Here is a 24509-nt window from a genome sequence, read left to right as displayed (position 1 = left end):
GATGCCTGGGCCTTAATTTCCATTGTTTGGGGGTGGTGTAGGATCCCCCACTCTTACAAGATCGTTACCCACTAACTCCTTTGCTCCAGCCTCTGATGAAAACTTAGTGGCCTTTCTTCTTGTTTCAGACCTATCTCTTTAAATTTACCCTTGATCACATTCCATTCTTCTCCAGCAGATTGCCGTATTATTTATCGTCCATCTCTAATCTTTATCGTCTCCTTAGCTGCTTGTTTTTTTATTTCTGCTGACAAACATGACCAAGTCTTCCTCTTTTTTATTTTTTAATTTTTTTTAATTTATTTTTTTGGCTAGGCAATGGGGTTAAGTGACTTGCCCAGGGCCACACAGTTCGTAAATGTTATGTGTCTGAGGAGAGATTTGAACTCAGGTCCTCCTGACTCCAGGGCCAGTGCTCTATCCACTGCGCCACCTTGCTGCCTCTCCTCTTCCTCTTTTTAAAAAAAATTCTTCACTAGATCTCTCATTTCAGGTAGATATCATCCTTTATTTCTCCTCCCTTTGTTAGTCAAAATCCTGGGGGGGACATCACTTATTGCCTCCATTTTTCTTGTCTTGCTCCTTCCTAAAAACTTCTCCATTCTGACCTTCCTAATTGACTCACTATCCTACTCTCCACTGTAGCTTTTCCAAACTTTTTCATCCCTCCTCAAAACTCCCATGGCTCCTCCACCCCCAATTCTCTCAGTTGAGAACCTTGCCTCATGTCTCTTTTTGGTAAATTTTTTATTCATTTTAAACTTTAATACAAAATGAGAAAAGAAAAAAAAGTACATCTCCATGTACACAGCAGAATACAAGAAAAGATTCAATATAAAACAATAAATTTCCATTTCAAGGAGACTTATATAATAAATACTGCACATTCTTCCTTGTAGGTTTTCTTTTGTTCTCTGCTGTGAACTTTTTACTTTATTTTCCCCCTACCCCCTTTATATTTTATAGAAACTATTGAGGCCATTTGCCATGAGCTCCCTTATCCCCCCTACTTATCTCATCACTCAAATGCCTTCTGCCACTATTTCCTCCTTCACCCATCTAACGCAAAGAGTGGTCCTTTTCCTTGCCAAGGCAAAGCCTTCTACATATACCCTTGAGCCATTCCATCCCATCTTCAATAGATTGTGTCCTCTATCATCCCCATTCTTTCACTTCTCTGCAATGTTTTCCCATCCAACGGCAGTTTTCCTGAAGTCTAAAAACACATTCATGTCTCCCTTGTTCTTGAAAAACCCTCACTTGATCTTCCATCTCCTAGCTATTGCCCTATACTTCTTCCTTTCTTGGCTAAATTCCTTGAGAAAGCTGTCTGCAGCTGCTGCCTCCACTTCATATCCTTTTATTCTCTTTTTAATTCTCTACAGTCTAGCTTCTGACTTTACCATTCAACTGAAACAGTTCTCTCCAAATTTGATAATAATCTTTTAATTGCCAAATCTAATGGCCTTTAAAAAATTCTCATCCTGAAAGTCCTTGGGGAGTGTGAGTATGACAAACGAATTCCTCCCTCCCCTATTGGACTGGAAGCACTTTGGTAATGTAATAATTTAACTTCAGAGAGGGAGGGCCTTATCTTTGTTAAATTTCTCACTCCTGCTGCTTGGGAATTGGATTTCTAACTATGTATTTGAATAAAAAAACCATCCTTTTTCCCAAAAAATGAAATAAAAATTCTCATCTTTTTTGACCTCTCTGAAGCCTTTTACATTGCAACCTGGGTGTTATCTTTGACCCTTCACTTTTTCTCAAACCCATGTCCAATCAGTAGCCACGTCCTGTTGATTCTGTCCTCACAGCTTCTTTTGTCTACGCTCACCTTCTCTCCTCTGTCCCGGCCACCACCCTGGTGCAAGTCCTCATCACCTGATGCCTGAACGCATTAGTTTACTGGTTGGTCTCCCTACCTAGTCTGTCCTCACTCTAATCCACACTCCACTCAGCTGTCAAAGTGATCTTCCTAAAGGATAGGTCTCATATTATCACTGCTGCCCCCCATTCAGTCATTGATAGATAAGTGGCACAGTGTATAGACCTGGAATCAGGAACATGCTAGTTCAGATGTGACCTCCAACATTTACTACTTGTGTGACCTAACCTCTGTTTCAGTTTCATCTGCAAAGTGAGGATTCTAATAGCATCTACCTTCCAGAATTGTTGTGAAGATAAAATGAATATTTGTCAGTTGCTGTCCAAATGCTTGCTATTGTTATTAATAAACCCCAGGTGCTCTATATTGCCTCCTGGTCTTTAAATAAAATCCTGTTTTTGTCTTTTAAAGCCTTTATAGCCTGTCTTCTTCTTTGCTTTCTAACCTTCTCACACCTTATTATTCTTCATATACTCTGTGATTCAGTGGCACTGACCTCTTTGATGTTCCTAAAATACAACTTATCATCCATTTTGGTCCTTTTGGAGAACAAAGGGTGACAGCCATTTTCACAGACTGTCTCCCATACCCGGAATGAATGCCTCCTCATTTCCATCTTATTTCCCTTAGATCTCAGCTAAAATTCTACCTTTTGAAAAAAGTCTTTCTCAATTTGTTTGTAATTTATCTTATTTGTAAGATCTAAGTGCAGTAAGATACATTGGGAGTCAGCAAGACCTGAGTTCAAATTTGGCACATACTGTCTGTGTAGCCTGGAGTAGGTTGTGTAACCTCTACCTCAGTTTTCTTATCTGTAAAAATGTGGATAGTAATAGTATCTTACTTCCAAGGGTTGTTGTGAGGATCAAATGAGATGATATTTATAAAGTGCTTTCTAAATGCTAAAGCATGATATATTTTATATATATTTATGTGTATAAATACAAATATATACATTTATACAAATGCTAGCTATTATTACTAATACATAATTATTTTTATGTTATTTCACCTGTTAGACTGAGTTCCTTAAAGTGCTCTATAAATGCTGACTGCTGCTGCTACTACTAGTACTACTAGCACTACTACTAATACTACTGCTACCACCACCACTATTGCTACTACTACTACTACTACTATTTCTACTACTACTACTACCACCACTACCACCACTACTGCTACTACTACTACTACTACTAGTACTACTACTACCATTATTAACACTACTGCTGCTAGTACTAGTACTAGTACTACTACTTCTACTGCTACTATTGTCACCACCACCATCACTACCCCTGGTGTACTGTACCAGTCTGGCAGGATGGTGAGGCCTAAGCACCTCTTCTCAGCTTTTAAATGCATAAAATAACATGTAGAATTATAAAGGAAACTAATTATGTTAAAGTACAGTTGTCAAAATGTTTAAAAAATAATTCACAGACTTGGGTTCAAGAATCCCTGCCTTGGAGAGGTAGTATCTGGATGGATTCTTAAAGTAAAGAAGGGGCTCTGAAAGGTGGAGGTGAGGAAGAATTGCTTTCTACTTCAAGTGGTCACATGACATATTATTTACTAAGTGCTTAATGTAGGGCCTGGCTCTTAGTAGGGGCTTGCTCTCTCCCTCTCTTTCCTCCTTCCAGAGCTTGGCACTTTGCAAAGGCATCATGATGGGGGATGGGCATGCTGCCATGCACCAGCTCGGGGGGCCAATTTGGGTGAAATGGAGTGAAGATAAGGGCTATGAAGTAAATCAAGAAAGGTAGGAACCAATTTGTGGAGGAATTTTAATGCCAGGCTGAGAATTTTATACTTTATCCTGAGGGTAAGCCATCGAAGGTTTTTGAGCAGAGGAATGGCCCAGTGAGACGTGCCTTAGGAAGAGTGCTTTTGGCCGATTTGTGGAGGATGATTGGGCAAGGACGCAGTCTGGACTCTGGGACTCTCAGGACCCGGGAGTCTAGAGGCTAGGTTAGAAAACAGAGACTCTGATGCCTAGTCCAGCTTTCCTTTCTTCACACGCCTCCCGCCCACTGGATCTCACAGATAGAGCTATCGGTAAATATTTGCTGAATAAATGTAAGGAAAGGACTACAAATTGCCAAGGCAACAACTAGCTCCCTGGTGAGAATCCTTAATGATGGGGCACTTGGCTGTCAGAGATAGAAGGGATCTTAGAATGTAGTATATAGAACACAGAATGTCAGAACTAGAATGGCCCTTAGCACCCAGGATGTCAGGGCTGGGAGGGCCCTCAGGACACAGAATGTCTGAACTGGGAGGACCCTTAGAATACAAAATGTCAGAAATGGGAGGGTCCTTAGGACACAGATGTCAGAGCTGGGAGCTGACTGAAAAGGAAATTAAATAGGAATAAATTTAAGATCTTGTAGTTGGATACAAGAAATCAATGTCACAAGTATATAAGATGGCAGAGGCATGGATGGACAGCTGCTCCCTAGTGTGTTTAGGGTTTGTTGAGGAAATAATTGACAACAAGTGGTCAAGTCTGGCTGAAATTTATCTGTGGATTCAAGGGAATAATAGAGATGGTGTATTTCCCAGAACTTCTGTTTATGTGATGACTGTTTCTGTATGAAAGTAATGACTTTCAGCACCTGCTCTTCCACAGCCCTTGGGCCCAGTTCTTAACATGACCCCACAGCCAAAGAGGCTATAGAGGTGCTTTCCTTCATGTTCAGTATGGCCTCATGATTCCATATTTCTCACATTTCAGGAAGAAGAAATACCAGTCCTTCCCCAGGTATGTTACCTGTCAGCAAAATAAAGTTCCTTCTCACACTTGGCACACGTGGTCATGTTGGCAGGTGGCAGATGAAGGGGGTATGGTAGAACTCTATGATCTTTCAGATATCATTGACAGGGGTTTAGCCATCACATCTGCCCATCTTTCATGATCCGACAATGTAGTTCATCTGGACTAGGTGACTTGAATTCATCAGCGACAGCCAGGTCCTATCTTACTCTCTGCTTAATTATTTTTTATATCAATTCTTTTTCTTTTTAGCCAATTTTTTTATTAATTTATTTTGACTTATCAACAATCACTTCTATAAGCTTTTGAGTTTCACATTTTTCTCCCCTTCCTTCCCTCCCCAAGATGGCACACATATACATTCCTATTAAATATATTTTCATATTAGTGATGTTGTAAGAATGTTTATCAATTCTCTGTCACTCATATTTGTTGTTATAACTCTCAGAACTTTAGATAATTCTATAAGTTGCAGAGGAAGTACTGCCTTGCATTGGTAAGAAAGTTTCCTCACTTGAGAGTACCCTACACTGAAAAGTCCTATGTCTAACCCCGATAGTTACAAAAACCAACAAACAAACCAATAAACTTAGCTTCCTTTGTCCTAGTGACAGTCCTTCAGACAAATGAAGATAGCTGATAGCTCTCACGTCTCTACTTAGTTTATTCTCCAGTCTAAATAGCCACAGTTCCTTCAGCTAGACTTTGCATGGTGTGTTCTCCATTTTCTTGGCCATCTTGGTAACCTGTCTTTGGATACAGTTCAGAGTGTCAATCATCCTCAGGAATTCTATGCCTGTGCATTGCTCTCTTTATCTATTGGAATCATCATTTCCCATCCTGGGTCCAGAGGTGATAATGGCAATCGTCCAGGGAGAGAGAAGCTGCCAGGGTCTCTGATGATCACTGTGTCCTTCCTCCCTCCCCTCAACAGTACTCTTGGGGAGCACAATCTTACAATGTTCAAAAGAACAAAAAAGTAACAAGGCCTGAGAGGGTGTGCTTACAGATCTGGAGTTCCTTTATTTCTCCCTTTGTCCTAGAGATAGACTTTTTGGTTACCAAGCAGGGGATTGGGAGCAGAGAGCTACTGCAATCCAACTGGGGCTTTCTGCCCATCAAGTAGTTGAGTGGCAACTTAATTTGGGAGGGAGGATTTATTGTTGGAGCTTGGTAGCTTAAGGTTTGAAGCCCACTGTGGCCTGAGACTGTCTCTGATGACTAGGACCAAAGGAGGAAAAGAGGCCAGCACTATAGGGTATCTGTGAAAGTGAAATAGAGGTAAGGACTGAAATATGAGATGGCAAGAAGGCCTTAACTACCCAGGACCAGTACTCAGTACCCAGGGTACTGATACAACTGGGTATTGGGTACAGATGGGTAGGATCAATAAGGAATTCAGAGTGGGAACTTGAAAGTTATTCATTTCCTCTTTTTAATCATTTGGAGCCACATTTCACATCATCTCTTTGTTTAAACTTTGAAGCCCACTGGCCCAGCAGTGCTGATAATGGTAGGTGTAGTACAGGGGTTTGCAGGTTGAGTGACCTCTAGTGGCCAGTGGAAATACGGCAGCCTTTTTGGGAGGTTGCACCATGCATGATCAGAGAACAAAGGCGGCTCCTGGGCTGATGGTTCAAAGAGAGTGCCAGCTGGTGGACAGCTCAGATATTGCACTGTCTCCTGAATTAATGGAGTGATGCTTTACTAGTTGTTGTGTAGTCTTAAGGAGATATGAGATCAATCAAGAAATCAATCAAAAACATTTATTAAGCGCCTCTGATATGCCAGGCAGTGTGCTAAACAAAAAGAGGCCAAAGACAGTCCCTGCTCTCAAGGAGCTCACAGTCATTAATGGAGGAGTTCACTATTGCAATGCCCCAAGGATCATACCGATAAACACACAACATCACATGCAATCCATGAGTAGCATACAAAAGTATGGCACCCAGGACTAAACAGAATAATGTAGACATAGTCCATCTAGGTCAGAGAATGAGAGCACTATCATCTCCTGACAGCTGGACAATCAGTCAGTCAACCAACAGGCATTTATTAAGCATCTACTGTATTCCAGGCTCTGGACCAGGTCCTGAGGATATGGATATAAAAGTGAGACAATCCTTGCCTTCAAGGAACTTACGTTATTTAAATAGGCTATGCAACACGTTCACAGATAAGCAATTAGAGGGGTTGCTAACAATGGGGGTAATCTGGAAAGGTCCCTCAGAGTTTAAGCTGAGCCTTGAAGGGATCTCGGAGGGTCCAAAAGGGGGAGGTGAGGAAGAACAACAGTATTTCAGGTAAGGGGGATAGGGAATAAAAAGTGGGCTATCATGCTTCTCTATGTAGTCTATAACGATAGATAGCTACCATTTGTATACTGCTTTAAGGTTCAGAAAGTACTTTTACTAGTGGCAGCCAGGTGGCGCAGTAGATAGAGCTCCAGCCTTGGAGTCAGGAGAACCTAAGTTGTTCAAATCTGGCCTCAGACCAAACACTTGACACTTCTTAGCTGTGTGACCCTGGGCAAGTCGCTTAACCCCGATTGCCTCACCAAAAAGCAAAAGAAAAAAGTGCTTTTACTAATATCTCATTTGATTCTCACAACAGTCTCGGGAGAAAATTGCTATGATTGTTCATCTTTTACAGATAAAATAACTGAGGCAAGCAGTTAAGGGACTTCCACTAGTTTCCACAGCTAGTAAGTGTTTATTTGTTTTGTTTTGCTTTTTTGCTAGGCAATGGGGTTAAGTGACTTGCCCAGGGTCACACAGCTAGTAATTGTTAAAGGTGGATTTGAACTCATGTCTTCTTAACTCCAGGACCAGCTCTGTCTGCTGTGCCACCTAGCTGCCTTTAATATCAAGCCATCTTTTTTGGATGACATACTGCATTGTGATTTTTTTCTTTCCCTCCTAATTATCTGGTCTCTTTCCTTTCTTAAGATATCTTTAAAAAAATCCATCTTTAATGGGTTTTCACAATCTTTTTATCTACAGCCTGGATTTATTCTGTGTTTACTTGATTAGACTGAGCCTCTCCTTCACTTGAGTTTTTTTTTTCTAGGCAATGGGGTTAAGTGACTTGCCCAGGGTCACACAACTAGTAAGTGTCAAGTGTCTGGTCTGAGACCAGATTTGAGCTGAAGTCCTTCTGACTCCAGGGCTGGTGCTCTATCCACTGCACCACCTACCTGCCCCTACTTGAGTTTTTTAATGGCCATTTGGACTATCTTATGTAGTACAATAACTATTGAGAAGGTAGAGTCCAGATGTGTATAAATGGTCAGGATAGGTCATTAAGGCAATGCTGAGAAACCTGTTACATTTTCTGTTTGTTTGTCTTAATGTCGTCGATAAATACTGTTAGGCTGATATAGCTTAGTTAATTTTTAGACCAAGCTTTCTCTGGAGACTCATTTTCCATTTCTCTTCTTTTCATTGCTCTCTGAGCAATGATGCTCTTAATCTCATGATCCTTCTCTGCAATGCTTTCCTAATGAAGCTTGTACATAAAATTAAATTAAAATTAAAAAGTTTTTGTACAAACAAAACCAATATGGCTAAAATTAGAAGGGGAATAGTTAACTAGGAAAAAAATCTTTGTAGCAAGTTTCTCTGACAGAGGTCTCATTTCTAAGATACTTAAGGAAATGATTCAAATCTCTAGGAATAAGAGCCATTGCTCAATTGATTGAAGCTCAACATTTATGAACAGGCAGTTTTCAAAGGAAGAAATCCAAACTATTAACAATTATATGAAAAAAAGGTTCTAAATCACTAATAATTAGAGAAATACAAATTAAGGCAACTCTGAGGTCCCATTTCACATCTATCAGATTGGCAAAGATGGCAGAAAAGAAAAATGACAAATATTGGAAGGACTTCAAGAAAATAGACATATTAACGAACTGTTGGTAGTGATGTGAATTGGTCCAGCCATTCTGGAAAGCAATTTCGAACTACAACCCAAAAATTACTAAACTGTGCATACCCTTTGACCCAGCAATAGCATTACTAGGTCTATACTCTAAAGCTATAGAAGAAAGAGAAAAAGGAGCCATTTATAGAAAAGTACTTGTTTGTAATGATGGCCCTTTTCCCCTCTATTTTTTTCAGGAAGATTTCCCAACCCCTCTTAATTCTAGTACCTTCCTTCTGTTAATTATTTCCTATTTATCTTGTATATGGTTTGCTTTGTGTATGTTTGCTTGTCCTCTCCTCCATTATATTGTAAACTTCTTGAAGGCAAGGACTATCTTTTGCTTCTTTTTGTACCTCTTTCAATTCTTTTTCAATTCAATTTTCTTTTTCTTTTTTTTTGGTTTTTGTTAGGCAATGGGATTAAGTGACTTACCCAGGGTCACATAGCTAGTAAGTGTTAGGTGTCTGAAGCCAGATTTGAATTCAGGTCCTCCTGACTTCAGGGCCGGTGCTCTATCCTCTGCGCCACCTAGCTGCCCCTCTTTTTGTATCTCTAGTGCAGTACCTGACACATAGTAGGCTCCTAGCAAATGCTGATTGATTGATTGTGGTAGCAAAGAATTGGAAACTGAGGGGTTGCCCATCAATTCAGGGATGGTTCAGTAAATTATGGCAGATGAGTGTAATGGAATACTGTTGTACCATAAGAAATGATGAAAGAAGTGGTTTCAGGGAAATCTGGGAAGACTTTTATAACTGAAACAGAGTGAGGTAACCAGAGCCAGAAGAATAAACAGCAGCATTATAAAGATAAACAACTTTGGAAGAGTTAAGAACTCCAATCAGTGCGATGACCAACCAGGATTCCTGGTGATGCATGTTCCTGCTCCCCGAAGTGATGGATTCAAGAAGCAGAATGAAACATACATTTTTGGGCATGGCCAGTGTGGGAGTTTGTTTTGCTTGATTATGGATATTTTTTTATGAGTGTTTCTTTAATTCTTTTTTTTTTTTTATTAGTGGTGGGGAGGTGGGCAGGAAACAACATGAAATTCTTGTTAATTGAAAAAAAAAAGCTAAATTACAAATATAAAGCTTGTGTTCCAGTCTCTGAAGGGTCTCAGTTGCCAGTGACTCAAAGGGCAATGGGCAAAATGTGTTTGTAAGCAGGCTGAACTTGGCTTCAAAAAGTGGTGTTAAGGAAATAATGATTGGAAAAAAGGTTTGTGATTGAGGGATAACATAGCCAACCTGAGGTGTGGAGTGGTACCATGAAAGGTTAAAAGACCTACTAAAAGGCTTCAATCAATCAATCAATCAATCAATCGATAAGCACTTATTGAGTTCACTATGTGCCTCATACTATGCTAAGTGCTAGAGATAAACTGAAAACAAAACAAAACAAACCTGTTCCTGCCCTCAAGGAGCTTATATTCTCATGGAGAAGATGACATATACAAAACACCCCTTTCTCTTTCTCTTTTATCCTTCCTTTCTCTCTTTCACTTCTTTCTCTCTTTTCCTTCCTTCTTTCTCTTTCTTTCTTCTATCCTTTTTTCTTCCTTCTTTTCTTTTTCCTCTCTCTGATCTCCCTTCTCTCTTTCTCACCCCTCCTCTCTCTCTTCCTCTTTTCCTTCCTGCCTTTCTGCTTTCTTTCTCTCTTTCTTCCTCCAATCCAATCTCCCATAAGTCTAGATTAGGAAGGCAATCTTGGAGAGGGTATGTCTATAAAATATGGGATAAGTCCTCTGTGGAGCTGAGGAGTAAGAATCATACAGGATGAGAAGTGTGGGAGCCTTCCCACACCTTGGATCATGGAATCATGCGGTGCTGTTGATTCAGTCAGCCTGCAGTCCACTGAGATCTCTAGATCTTTGTCACATGGACTTTTACCCAATTCTATGCTTTGCATCATACAACTGAGAGCTGTAAGGGACTTGCAGAGACTATCTAGTTTAATTTCCCTCCCTAGTTACACAGATGAAGAGGCATAGATTGTTAGAGCATGAAGGGGCCTTAGAGACTAACTCAGTCTCGTCATTTGACAGGTGGTAGAATAAAGGCCTAGAGAAGGAAAGGAATTGGCCTACATTTAATGGCTGATTTGGGGCTAGATCCCAGCTTTCCCGATGACTTCTCCAGGACTCTTCTCACTGTCCCTCAGCTTCTCTTTAAAAATGCCTGATTTTCTCTAGAATTAAACTCTGAAGCAATGGAATGGGGTTTGGACTGGAAACACAGACTTCTAAGCTTGGGAGAGAAGAGAAAGTAGGGGGAAGGGTGGAAAAGCCAAGGCTCACTCATGGGCTTGACTGAGATGTGTGTAGGGAAAAATTGAAGGGACATCAGTCAGTCATGGGATTTAGTGGGACGGGTTCTATGGGGCTATCGGACCTGCCGAGGAAGGCCTAGCCACCTGAGAATATGTGAGTATGGGCCATAGTGGGAAGGTTGACCCAGGATAACAAAGATCAGCCGGTTAGTCATTGACCTTGGACCAATATGACCTTGGGCAAGTTCCTGCCCCATTTGGGGCCGTATAATTTAAATCTCAGAATACTGAAAGCTGGTTCCAGCCAGACCTGGTCCATCATTAGACAAATCCTGAATGTTCATGGTATCATTTTTTTCAATGAACAAAAATCTATTTTCTCTTCTTCCCACTTCTCCCTTGTTGGAAAAAGAAAAAAAGAAAAACAGAATTTATGTAACATATGTGGATGGTTAAGCAAAACAAATTCCTGCATTGGTCACATCCTAAAAAAGAGTGTAAGTCTCATTCTGCACTCTTGAGTCCACCACTTCTCTGTCAGGTGTTGGGAAGCATGGTTCCTCTTCAGCCCTCTGGAATCATTGCTTCATTATGAGTAAACCAGTGAGTAATGGGGGTAATCAAGGGAGCCCTCCCTGCAATCTTCTTGCCTATGGCCTGGGGGTGCCAACCTCATGGAGTTTTATGGGTCTGAGTTTGTATGCCCTCCTGATAGCAGTGACACATATGCCCTGGCCCTATACCCTGAGTGTAGGGCATTGGTGGTTAGTCCCCAGGGGTACGGGTGGGAATATTCCAAAGAGGATGAGAAACCACCTACTCAGTGGGCTTAAAAAGAAAAATGATTCTCCTTCTCTCTCCCTTCTTCCTTCCTTCCTTTTTTCTTTTTCTTTCTCTCTTTTCCTTCCTTTCTTCCTTTCTTCTTCCTTTCTTTCTTCCTTTCTTTTTTCTTTCTTCCTTTTTCCTGTCTCCAATCTCCCTTCCCCCTTCTCACCCCTTTCTCTTTCTCTCTTATCCTTCCTTTCTCTCTTTCACTTTTTTCTCTCTTTTCCTTCCTTTCTTCTTTCTCTTTCTTCTATCCTTTTTTCTTCTTTCCTTTCTTTTTCCTCTCTCCGATCTCCCCTTCTCAACCCCCCTTTTTTTCCCTCTCCCCCCTCTCCTCTTGAGCTTTCTCTCTCTCATCACTTAGGCCGCAGGTGGCCTCTTCCTTGGACTTCCAGTTTGGAGCAGGAACAAGTGCTTGCCTGTCTGAACCTGAGACTATACTGCAAGTTAATGACTGCCTCTTCTGCTTTATGAACAGCTCATAAAACAACTCTGAGCACAGACCACCAGATAGTGATAGTGAGATGTATATTTCTAGCCTTGACAGCTACCTCCTGAACTTCAGAGTTCTGCAGCTCCTAGATCCAGGTGCCTGTTGGTGAGTCCTAGATGCTTCCTGCTGCTACCCTTTCTCAGGACGTCCCCTGCCGGGGCAATGAGATGTGCACAAACAGAAGATTTACACCTGGGTGAATTACTTGGACAGTGCTATGTTGGGTCAAATCCCTATGGCAGTCTCCCAAGCCTCCCAGGAGAGAGTAGTGGAAGTGATAGACTTTTGTGAGTGTCTCCTGTATCTCAGATGGGTTCCTATGAGCCCTTTGTCATGGGTTACTGTAGGAAAAACTGGGTTAAGAGATCAATACGATGGAGGACTAGACATTTTCTCCAATCCTCACACCTCTCAAACCTCTCTAAAATAAGAATTATGTGCAAGAGATAAGGCAGTTTCAGCCATCTCCATGGTCTGGATACCAAGAATGCAAATGAGGTAATAATTCAATGAATAACAGCAGAGAAGGCTGTCTGATAGTCCCTAACTGGCTCATTCAGCATCCTTCCCCCACTGCCCACCACACAGCACTTGGGCAGGGTTGCCAACCCCCTCAAATCCACCCACCCAGTGCCTTAGAAATACAAATGGCAGAAGCTGGGGAAACTATAAATTGCTGGGTATAGGAGGGGCCTGAAGTGACTTAGAGATACAACTCCCAGGGACATCACCATCAAAGGAAAGGGGAAGGGGAAGAGGGAAAGGAGAAGGGGGAAGGGGAAAGGGAGAAGAGGTAAGGGAATCAGCATTTGTATAGCTTATATGGGCCAGATATTGTGCTCAGCACTTTTTACAATTACCTCATTTGAGCTCACAACAACCCTGTTGGGGTAGGTACTCATTTTACAGTTGAGGAAACTGAGGCACATAGAGGTTAAGTGAGTTGTCCAGGTTCACACAGCTGGTGAGTGATAGAGATTGAATTTGAACTCAAGTCTTCCTGACTCCAGGCTTAATACTCTGTCCTTTGGGCCAACCAGTCAGAAAGTGAACAACAGGGCAAAGATAAGGAAAAAAGACTGAAATTATAAAAGATCTCAGAAGGAAGAAAACTCAGTTAAGGACCTTGAACATAGGCAGCTAAATCAACAGGGAGGATATTGATAGCAGGAAGGAAAATGGTTTCCAGATCTGGGAAAAACCTGCCCCACTCCTGCCTTTCCAGTTTTCTTACACCTTTCAGCCCATCGTGTGCTCTTCTGTCCAAGGACACCAGCATCCCGGCTGTTCTTTGAATAAGAAGCTCCATCTCCTAACTCCAAGGCATTTTCCCTGGCTATCTCATAAGCCTGGAATGCTCTCCCTCTTCATCTTCCCCTCCGGACTTCCCTGGCTTCCTTCAAGTCCCAGCTAAAATCCCACCCTCAACAAAAACCTTTTCTGATTCCTCCTTAATACTAGTGCCTTCCCTAGGTTGATTATTTCCTATTTATCCTGTTTATAGCTTGTTTGTACATAGTTGTTTACATGTTCTCTACCTTGTTAGATTGTAACCTCCTAGAGGACTTTTAATTTTTTTTTTTTGTATCTTCAGTGCTTAGCACATTGCCTGGTACACAATAGGCACTTAATAAATGTTGTTATTGTTCCTCCTTCATTCTTGAAGAAGATCAGTGACATCATGACTATGATGTCTTGACTTGTGTGTAAATATTTATTGACTGACTGAAATTCACAAATAAAAATCTCAAGGAAAATGAATCAACACTCGATAAGCAGCCCAAAGAGAGTATAGACCAACAATCCATTATTCCTGAGTGGTTGAAAGGAAATCTCCAATCCCAAAGAATCGTGAAAACAAAATGCCTGGTCCGCCCAGCAGAAATAATTGGCAGAAGAGAAAAAACTTGAACATGGTGGCAAGTCTCATCAAAGAAACAAAAGAGAGAATAACTAGTTAGGAATGCAAATAAATGAAGTCAAGGACAATCTGGAAGAAAAGAAGCAAAGAGCAATAACATTCAAAGAAAGCATGATCATCATGCAAGCAGAACACTGACCTTAAAGACAGGATGCATAGAGACAACTTAAATCAGGCAATACATATTTGTTAAGTGCCAACTTTGTGCCCAGCACTGTGCTAAGTGCTGGGATTATAAAGATCATAGGTCTCCTAGGGATGGGTTACGGTTTCATTTTTTAAATGCTTGTTAATAAACACTTCTTAATCTTTTGTTTTAACATTTCTTTTATTGTGGAAGTGGTAAATAGCTGAACCATTTTGTATATTGAACACCTTTCTAGAAGGGATCTTTTAATCCCTTTCAGAGGATCCCTAAGAATGGGCCAGACAAGTGTTAAGGGATTGCCCCCACAGCTCTATTCTGGTATAGGGAAAATGAGCCAGAGAAAGAGAGACGAGCCTGATGCCCTTACTTTGAGATCAACCTCCTTCAGGACATGAACCTGATTCAGGGCTGGGGCCCCTTGCTATATGACATGGGCATTCCTCAAGGCTGAGGGGGAGAGTAGGAGAGCATTAACCTTTTTTTCATTTGTTAATTTTTTTTAGCCACCATGAGGACATTGACTTAAATTGAACATGTGGTACACTAATACCTGCAGATCTTTTTCAAGTGAACTATTGTCTAGCTACGTTTCCCCATACTGTATTTGTAAAGTTGATTTTTTTGGAAGGAACAATGGAAAAAGAAGTGCCTGCTATGTGCCAGACATTGTACTAAGTGCTTTACATATATTATCTCATTTAATCACAATGACCTTGGGAGGTAGGTGCTATTATTATCCCCAGTTTACAGATGAGGAAACTGAGGCAGGGTCTCACTTGTCCAGGGTCACACTGCTAGTAAGTGTCTCAAACTGGATTTGAACTTAGGTCTTCCTGACTCTAGGCCCACTGCGCCACACGTCAATGTACTTGACATTTCTCCTTATTAAATTTCAGCTCACTGGGTTTAGCCTATCATACTAATCTGTTGAGTTTCTGTTGGATCTAGGCAGGGGCAGGGGCTGTAACCTGTAGAGAAAGTGTTGCTCACTAGTTTGGGCATAGGTCTCCTTCTAAGAACCTCCTTCCTCTAAGGCTTATAGTCATGAAACAAGGGTCTTCCATCTCCATGGAGGGAGGGTTGGGTAGTGGGCTGAGTACTCTGTGCACATATGTAAAGTACACATATGAGCACTGTGCATCCTTTAGCATGTATTGGAGAATGCATTGGTGCATTTATACATGGGCATGCCCATATAGCTGGAATTCTTTTGAGGGGATGGGTTGGTAGGTGGGGATCTCCATACCCTCTGCCTCCTGCTGGAGGGGATTTGGGAGGTCGACTTAAACCTTTATCTGACACTGACAAAAAGCTGAGCCTCTCAAAGTTAAGGAGGCTGAGGAAAGTATCTATCCGCCTGACCAGTGTTGGGAGTAGAAGACCCCAGAGTCTCTATCCCTAACATCCTTGAGGTCTCAGGGCCAGGAAGAATGGTAAGGGAAATTTCTCAGGACACATTAACCTGGTGTTTGGAAATCTTTATTTTTCACCAAACCCTGTATTGTATACTATTTTACAATCAATGCTGGACTCTGCCTTCTAGACCCCATGTCCCCTCACCCACCCAGACCCATGCCACCCCAGGAGCAGTGCCTCAAGTCCCTACTCCACCCTCCCCCTTCCTCCCTTCCCCACCATTTCCTATTTACAGTTATCCCTTTGATAAAGTCCACTGTGTCCCCTCCCACCCCATCAGGGGGTCTGGTATCACCCCTTTCCCCCATGCCTCTTCAGGCCCTAAGGGCTGGGGAGGCCACTGGTTGAAGCTAATTCCCCTCCCCAGCCTTCTTCGTTGTCCCCCGCCCCATCCTTACCATCTCCTGGTCCCCTGGGCAACAGGTCTGCCCACAGCATGAATGCCTGGCTCTGAGCCCTGAGCACCAAGAGACAGAGTCTCCCTGGGCCAGGGGGAACAAGCCAGCGGACAGTGGCAGCTGGGATCCAGGCCCCAGGCTGGGTTCTTAGTCCTTAAACCGGCGGCCAGCTGGGATCTTCTTGTAGTAACTCTCAGCCTCAGATTCTCCGTGCCCATCCCTTTCAGACAGTGCTAGGCTGCCAGGTTTGCGCCGAAGAGTGGACTCCCTGCTGGCGGGTCCCAGCACCCCTTCGCCTGGGGTCGGCATCCCCTCGCCTGTGGCCAGGTTGACGGTGGCCACGCCGGTGAAACGTGGTGGTTCGTCCTGGTCCATGTCACTGATGGAAGATCCGGGGGACACACCAGGGGCCTTGCTGGCCCGGAAGCTGCCCCCAGCCCGGTAGTCACGGCCTGCCAGCTCCCCCAGCTCGTAGGTATCACTCCCAAGCTCAGCACCTTTGGCCCCGGCAGCTGCCTTCCACTCCCAGGGCCCATTGCCAGAGGAGAGGTGCACGACAGGGTGGTGGGGGGCGTGTGCATCAATGGTGACTATGCTGCCGCTGTCACGCTCGGAGGGCGAGCGGTATTGGGAGGAGTCAGAGCTGGCACTCGAGGACGAAGCTGTTTCTGCCGCCTTTGGGCCCGGCGGACCCCCAGGCCCTATGCCCGGTGCCTTGGACATAGCAATGACCTGCAGGAGCCGGGGTGGGTTGGCCACACGCGGTGGGGCTGTGACAGAGGCTCCCCCTTTCTCGGCCATCATGAGCCACTTGGCCCGCACAGCTGAGCTGCTCTTGGGGGAGAGGCTGGCGCTGGCTGGGCTGCTGGCCGTGCCCTGACTCTCCTCGGGGATGTGCACCAATGGGGGGGCACCAGCCCGTGGCGGCAGAAGCACCCGGGGCCCCAGCCCTGCCCTCTCGGCCCCAGCCCGGGCCTGCACGGTTGGGTACAAGGAAGGCGGGATGGGGCCTCCGTCCTCCTCCTCCTCCTCTTCTTCCTCTTCTTCCTCCTCCTCTTCCTCTTCTTCCTCAGCCATGGGCTCTGCAGGCCCTCGGAGATGGCCAGGTCCAACCTCCTCAGCCAGGGCCAGGGCCCGACCCCCTTCCAGAGACTTCTGTTTCCATTCAGTGATGAGCTGCTTGGAGCGGGAGGCATCCAGGGGCACGTGGATGGTCATGTGGCGGCGGGCAGGGTCATCCAGGGACGGCGTGTTGACCCGGGGCAGGGTGTTGCTGAAGGTTACCATGTTCTCTTTGCCCATGGGGCTCCGAGGGGCCAGGAGGTCTACGTCTACACTGGCACGCTTGAGACTGCCCAGCGACGTCTTCTCTCGTGGCACAGGCCGAGGCACGCCCTCCAGTCGGGTCTGTGGCGTCAGCTCATCCGTGCTCACTGACTTGTTCTGGTGGTAGACAGAGTCATGGCCTCTCTGGGTCAGGGCCCGGAGGGCATCCTTGGCTGGTGGTGGGGCTGGGGGCTTCTCCAGTGGGGCCCGGAAGTTACCCACTGCATGGCAGGCCTGTGGAATACGGGGCAAGCGTCAAAGTTGCCTCAGACCAGGGACTCCCCGAGGGCAGGCTTGGGTTTTCTCCTCAGACAAGGGGGCATGTCTGAAGGCAGAGTTACTTCTCTAGGGGCTCTATGAGAGCCCGATCATGTCTCCTCCCTCTCCTTCCCACCCCTTCCTCCCAGACTCACCAGGTAGGCAGCAATGCCCGCGCCAATGAGAAAACCACTGTAGACATCACTGGGGTGGCTTCGGTGCTGTGTGATCTGCGTAAGGCCACACACACCCGCAGCAATAGCAAAGGCAAAGACCAGGATAGGCTTGAGCAGCTTGGTGCTATCTGAGATGATGGAGTTAAAGTACATCTGTGTGGAGAGACGCCTGTCAGAGCCTTGGGGGCAACAGGCCCACGAGCCATGGGGAGACTCCCCCTTGTCCCTCCTTCCCAGATGTGCACACGTATACACCTACATGCGGAGGATGCTGGCAGGGGTCAGGAGGCTGGGAGGATAGGGTGGAGGTCGGCCGAAGCCCTGCACATTCAGGGGTAATTGGTTGGTGGGTCCCTTTGGAAAGGGGGCGGGTCAGGGGTTAGGGAGGGGCACAAGGAGAGACTCTGAGACTTCATGCTGATGGCAATTGAGGCTGACACCCCCGATACCAGGAGACTCACTTACCGACACATAGACAGCCGCGAAAGCCGAAAGGGTGGCATGCTGGGATGGGAAGGTCTTCCTGCCAAGTGAGTCAGTACCCACATCAGGCTCCCACACTCCCCCTCCCCAATCCCTGTATCTGTAACCCTAAGAGATTGACCCACATGGCGTTGGAGGCTCCCTCTAGTTTGGAATCTAAGATCCTATGATTTTTAGTCTTGGATGGTGTGTCAAGAGCCCTGGGTTCTAGTCCTGGCTCTGCCCCTGACTCCCTGTGAACTCAGGGAAGCCCCCTGGCCTTTCCAAGCCTCAGTTTCTTCATCTGTAAAATGGAGGGACCGGGTTTGCTTATCTCTATGGACCTTCCCAACTTTTGTTCTTAGCTCGTGATAGGAACATAGATTTAGAGGTGGAAAGACCCTTCAGAAACAAAATGTCTGAGCTAGAAGGGACTTAGGGGGCCATCTGGTCAGATCTCCCAAATTTGCAAGAAGGTGAGGCCTAGGATTGTGAAGTGATTTGGCACCCAGGTGCCAAGTGATAGAAACAGGATCTGAATCTAGGTTCTCTGATCCCAAATCTAGGAAATCTTGCCCTTCCAACCTCCCTGAGGTACTCCGTCATCCTAAAGGTTCTCTGAAACCACACCATGAGATGCAGTGGAAAGAACACTGCGTTTGGAGTCAGAAGAGCCGGGTTCCAATGCTGACACTGGCACTTAGTATCTGTGTGACCCCAGGTGAGTCACTTCACTTTTTCTGGGTCTTAGCTTCCTCATCTATAAAAATGAATGGAAATGGTCTTCGAGGTCCCTTTTCAGCTCTGACCTTCTATTTCCAAAGGCCCCTTCCCGCTCTAAACCCCATAATTCAGGACACATGACTTCATCTCTTTAGGGACTGGCTCAGAGCTGCACAACTGAAAAGTGTCAGATCTTCTTGGCTTCCAGACCAGCACTCTATTCTGGTGCCAAGCTCTCTCTTAGAGCCCAGGATTTCAAAATAAATCTATACATTGTAGGTTGGGTTTATACCCTCTCCAATCAAATGAGATTTAAAGTCAAGCAGTACTGGCTCCCTGCTCTTGGGGCACAGATGGCCCCACCCCCAGGGCAGCAGCTCACCTGGCAGAGAGGATGGCATGGGCATCCTGGCCGGAACAGATGTCCTGGGTGATGTAAGGGTTGGCATCACAGGAGATGCCTAGCAAGGTATAATTGGGCTTGCAGACCGTCAAGAAGAAGGGGGCATGGTAGCCTGTGGCCAATTGGATGATGTCAGTGACCAGGGCTGTGGCACACAGGCCAAATACATGGACGCCTGTGGAAGGAGGAGGGATGGGTCAGAGGCGCTGTGTGTGAATCCCACATTGTCCCAAGAAGCTACCCCTATGCCCATCCAGGAGGTAGAAGGCAAATGGGAAAAGCGAGAAAAGTCACAGGAATGTGGGCATGGCTTAGCCAAGGGGGATCGAAAGTCCAGCAGTGACACAGTGTGTGCTGGGGTGCCTCTCCCAGAGGTGATAGGGAAGAAAGGAGGGAACATGTATTTGGTAAACACCTATTATGTGCCAGGTACCGTGCTGAGCCCCTTACAAAAATTCTCTCTTCTGATCCCTACTCTATCCCTAGCTCTACCCATTGTGCCACCTAGTTCAACAAACCTGGGAGGTAGGTGTGGGAAGAGGACTAGTTGCTGTGGAATTTTTTAGGACAATCTCAGGGTGAGGGATGTGTGTGGGCAGAGTGACCTTGGCCCATCTGGCAAGGGATAAGAGGTAACTTCGGCTTCTCCCACCAGGGGCCCCTCTGCCTGCATCCTCACCTACAAAGCGGACGGTCCGGCGCAGGAAAGAGTTGAAGTTGCAGCCCCCAGCATTGATACTCCCCTCCGCGTTGGTGCGGCCCTTCAGCTTGGACTGCAGACAGTATACGATGCCTTCCCCGACCATGATCTGCACCGGGGAGGAGGGGAAAGGCTAGCCTCAGGTGGCAGGCTCTTCCCAAGCCCTTCCCCGCTCCTTCCACTGAGTCGCACCAGGTGTGAGGAAAGGGAATGCGACCCTCAGTAAGCCCCTTCCTCTCTAGGCTAATACCCGCAGGCAAAAGAAAATGTTTTCTTTCTTAAATTTTCCCAGAGCACTCTGTCTGGATCTCTCCTGGTCTGTGAACCTATTGAACCCTGTACCTCTTCCCCTCTCATCATTGCCTCCTCACCCCACAAATTGGGGGGGGTAGGGTCTGCATCATTCTTTTTTTTTGTTTTTGGCTAGGCAATGGGGTTAAGTGACTTGCCCGGGGTCACACAGCTAGTAAGTGTTATGTGTCTGAAGCTGCATTTGAACTCAGGTCCTCCTGAATCCAGGGCCGGTGCTCTATCCACTGTGCCACCTAGCTGCCCCAGGTCTGCATCATTCTTATTTTTCTATTCCAATCACTTAAAACAGCCATTTGGCCAAATTACTCTCTCAAAGGAAGATTAAACTGAATGATCCCTGAGGTTATTTGTTTTTCCCCAGCTCTGACCCTCTGTTCTACAAACTTTCTCAGCTTTTGAAATTCTTCCTAAGGTATTCTCTAGCCCTGACATTCCCTGTTCTATGGCCCTTCCCAGATTTGAATTCCATGTATGGTGTTCTAGGCCCCTTCAAGCTCTAGGCTTTCTATGTTCTAAGGTCCCTTCAAAGCTTTGCCATTCTGTGTTCTGAAGATAGTCTGCATTCTAAGGGCTCTACCATCTTTGCCATTCTGCATTTCATGGCCCCTTTCAGTTTTAAAATTCGATGCTCTATATTCTAAGGGCCCTTCTAGCTCTGACATTCTATGTTCTAAAGTCTATTGATGCTTTAATATTTCATGTTCTATGTTATAAGATTCTGTCTGGCTCTGATACTCTACCAGGGGTGGGGAATCTGTGGCCTCAAGGCCACATGCAGCCTTCTAGGTCCTTGGGTGCAGCTGACTGAGTCCAAGTTTTATAGAACAAATCCTTTTATTAAGGGGATTTGTTCTGTGAAGTTTGTATTCAGTCAAAGGGCCACACTTGAGGACCTAGAGGGCCACATGTGGCCTCGTGGCCAAAGATCCCACCCCCCCTGCATTTCATAAGGTCTCCCAGGTCTAACAGTCCTCCAAGCTCTGATATCTAGTAGTCAGTTAACCACCAAGGGCTCTAGGGACACTCACATGTTGCCTTCTCCTCTCTAGAGGGACCAGTGGGCAGTAGAGCTGGGTATTCTAGAGAGGTTGTGTGAGTAGCCCAATGTCACATATTCGAGTCAAAGGGAGAAGTAGATGCTAGAACTGAAGTCTCTCATGCCCCAATCCAGCTGGGTTCCAATCTCCATCCTGCTGGCCTCTGATCCTCCCAAACCCACCCCACGACAGGACATCCTGAAGACTTACAGAGGCAGCCGGGGCAGCAAAGGCCAGGCTTAAGAGCATGAGCAGTGGGATGAGCTCCTCACTGGTCTCCACGTAGGGCATGGACAAGGTCCGGTCGTAGCACTGGAAGCCCACCTTAGCTGGCTTGAAAAGGTCGGTCAGCTCCAGGAAGTAAAGGGTCACGATGGACGAGGCGACGATGGGGAGCTGGTAGATTGGGAAGGAGAGAGGATTTGGTGTGGGGAAGCTCTAGGTCCAGGTTCTAGCTCTCAAATCCACTCTGGCCTCTGCAGTCTCTCTCTACCCACATCCCAGCTCCTTCCCCCAAGCCTCTTTCCTAATCCACCCCCTGGGAAATACCATAGACATGATCTGGTCCATATGAAGAACCCAACCTATTTGTACTAATCTGGTCCTACCTATTTGTACGTCTCATTATTGCATTAGATCTAATTTGATCCACACACAAACCCTGTGAGGTAGATGCTATTGTTATCTTCATTTTACAGATAAGGAAACTGAGGCATAAGTTAAGTGACTTGCCCAAGATCATATAGTTATTAAGTATTTGGATTTGAATACAGGTCTTCCTGACTCCAGGTCCAGCAATCTATCCACTGGACTACCTTTCTGCTTCAATGATGTATTTGTAAAGTGTTTTGCAAAATTTAAAGTACTCTATAAATGCTAGCTATTGTTATTATTATTATTATTATTATTATTATTAATGCATGTCCCTGTAAGGCCCTACGTACCCTCCAATCTGTACTCCTCCCTCTCTGACCTTCCCAACACGTGCCCTTTTACTCTATTCCAGCTAGTTTTCTCCCCCATCTCTTTGATACTGTGGGGCACATTGGTGTTTTTTTTTTTACCTCTCCTGGCCAAATCTGAGCTCAGAGAAGGGAGAAATTCTGGTATTTAGGGCGGACTTTCTGAAGGAGGTAGAACTACAGCTGGCCTTATGAATCACCAACTCATACCAGGTAGGGGTGCTCGCTAAGGATGCAGCATTCTCTAAATGGGACCTTTCTATTATGTCCAATTGTATTGTTTAAGCATTAACTTTCATAATGAAGACCTTGGGTCCAGTATAATCTTAACATGCCTTTAAAGGCTGGCCTCCCTCCCCTTCTTCATGGCTCCTACTTAGCCCATCCATTTAGGCCTCATCGCGGGGGTCACTGATATCCCCACAACTCCAGGCCCAGCCCTGCTGAGCCCCAAGCAATAGGGGTGCAAGGACCTGGATGCTATATACATATATATGTATATATATATATCTTCTGAGTTTGAATTCTGGTCCTTATATGACTGGCCATGTCACTTAGCATCTAAGTTTCAATTTCCTCACCTGTAAAAAGTGTGTGGCGGGGAAAGGGGTTGCATTCAATGACCTCTGAGGTCCCTCCCAGGTCTAAAGCCTAAGACCCTTTTACTCATGGATCTGATTGATCCAGCTGCTGATCCCTCCCCCCACCCCAATTTTGGCAGCCAGGCGGGGTACTTGTCTTGCCCCCCAGGACCTGGTTGCCTGCCCCCATCCCTTTGAGGATGTGGTCCTGATCCTCTCAATCACAAACATCCTGACAGGCTTTCTGGGGAACTGAAGGCCAAATCTTAGGTTAGGGCCTGGCCACCCTGATAATCTGGCTGCCCTGGCTGGCCCGCCTGACACCACTTTGTCTGGCTTCCAGTGTTACTACCAGTTAGCTAAGTGTTCTGACAGATTTTCTTTCCACCTGCTGGAAAATCAGATCTCAGAGGCCTTAGAGGTGGTGGAGAAGAAAAGATCTCTGAATTAAGGACTCTGGATACCTGGCCTCTGACTTGCATGGGCAGTCCCTTTCTGTTCGTGGATCTCAGTTTCCTTCTCTGCAAAGGGGTTGAACTCCATGTCTAAGGTCCATTTAAGTTCTTATATTTTTTGGTCCATGGTCTAAGGTCCTTCCCACCTCTTCCATTATGTGTTCTAAGGGCCTTCCCAGCTCTGAGATTCTGTGTTCTAAGGATCCTCCCACCTCTTCCATTCTGTGTTCTAAGGTCCCTCCCACCTCTGACAATCCATATTCTGTTCCAGCTCTGACATTCTGTATTCTAAGGTCCTTTTGAGCTCTGAAATTCTATGTCCTATGTTCTAAAGACCCTTCTGGCTTTGACATTCCATATTTTTTGCTCCAAGGGCCCCTTCTAACTGCTCTTTTGGAGGAGAGATGGCTGCCTGGGTAGCGTTGCAGTCCCCCCTTCCTGGGCTCAGCCTGTCTATTGGTCCCCATGTCCCATCACCTCCACAAAGTAGAAACACGGCAGGAGTGTCATGCTGTCCTTTGGACCCTTGGCCTTCTCCTTGGCTGAAAGCATGATGTCCTGGGGGCTAGGGACAGGGCAGTCAGGTCAAGGCTCCAAGGCTGCACAGGAAAGAAAAGGGTGAATGTGTGGTCTCTAGGGGACCCAGGACATGTATGCATGCATGCGTGCCTCTGTGTGTGTGTGGGGGCGGGGCTGGTACTGAGGGGATGGTGATGGCAGGCAGTGCAGGGCCTGCTTCTCTGGCCTCATCCTATCTCCTGTCCAGGGGTGCCCAGTTTTTTGGAGAGGCATCTCAGAACCGGGAAGGTGAAGGTACCCCCGAAAGGGCTTGATTCATGCTTCCCCCAACCTGGCCCAGTTCTTGGGGGGATGGTAAGGATGACAGGAGAGGTCCTGGAGCAGGGAGCTAGCAGGGGAGGGGGGGGATTAGGAAGGTGAGAAGCCCCATGCCATCCCCGAGCAGGGGGCTCTAAGAGAAGAGAGCGATAGCAGGGGGAGGGACTGGAATGGGGGGGGGGTGTAGCGTCCCATCCCGAGGATCTCCATCCTCACG

The 24509-nt window shown here is 45.6% G+C and overlaps 1 protein-coding gene across 1 annotated transcript; it reads right to left on the bottom strand.

The window, feature by feature from the left end:
- Nucleotides 1-15969: 15969 nt before the first annotated feature.
- PLPPR3 (phospholipid phosphatase related 3) lies at nt 15970-24045 on the bottom strand. Its single transcript, XM_027858520.1, has 7 exons — nt 23933-24045; nt 21668-21853; nt 20088-20217; nt 19388-19583; nt 18286-18343; nt 17800-17973; nt 15970-17620 (listed from the first exon to the last, which is right to left on the bottom strand). The coding sequence occupies exons 1-7, from the start codon at nt 24005-24007 to the stop codon at nt 16208-16210; spliced, it is 2232 nt and encodes a 743-aa protein (XP_027714321.1). The 5' UTR covers nt 24008-24045; the 3' UTR covers nt 15970-16207.
- Nucleotides 24046-24509: the final 464 nt, after the last annotated feature.

Source organism: Vombatus ursinus, unplaced genomic scaffold (assembly GCF_900497805.2).
Source record: "Vombatus ursinus unplaced genomic scaffold, bare-nosed wombat genome assembly UNPS02000546.1, whole genome shotgun sequence".
Classification (NCBI taxonomy): Eukaryota; Metazoa; Chordata; class Mammalia; order Diprotodontia; family Vombatidae; genus Vombatus; species Vombatus ursinus.
The sequence above is the reverse complement of the archived record's forward strand: the minus strand, read 5'-3'. Positions and strand labels throughout refer to the sequence as shown.

Excerpts from the sequence above, each read along its gene's own strand:
- PLPPR3 (XM_027858520.1), bottom strand. The coding sequence starts at position 24,007 with ATGCTTTCAGCCAAGGAGAAGGCCAAGGGTCCAAAGGACAGCATGACA. Across the intron at positions 18,344-19,387 it reads CATGCCATCCTCTCTGCCAG|GAAGACCTTCCCATCCCAGC; the intron begins GTGAGCTGCTGC and ends CTCACTTGGCAG. Across the intron at positions 17,974-18,285 it reads TCGCGGCTGTCTATGTGTCG|ATGTACTTTAACTCCATCAT; the intron begins GTAAGTGAGTCT and ends CTCTCCACACAG.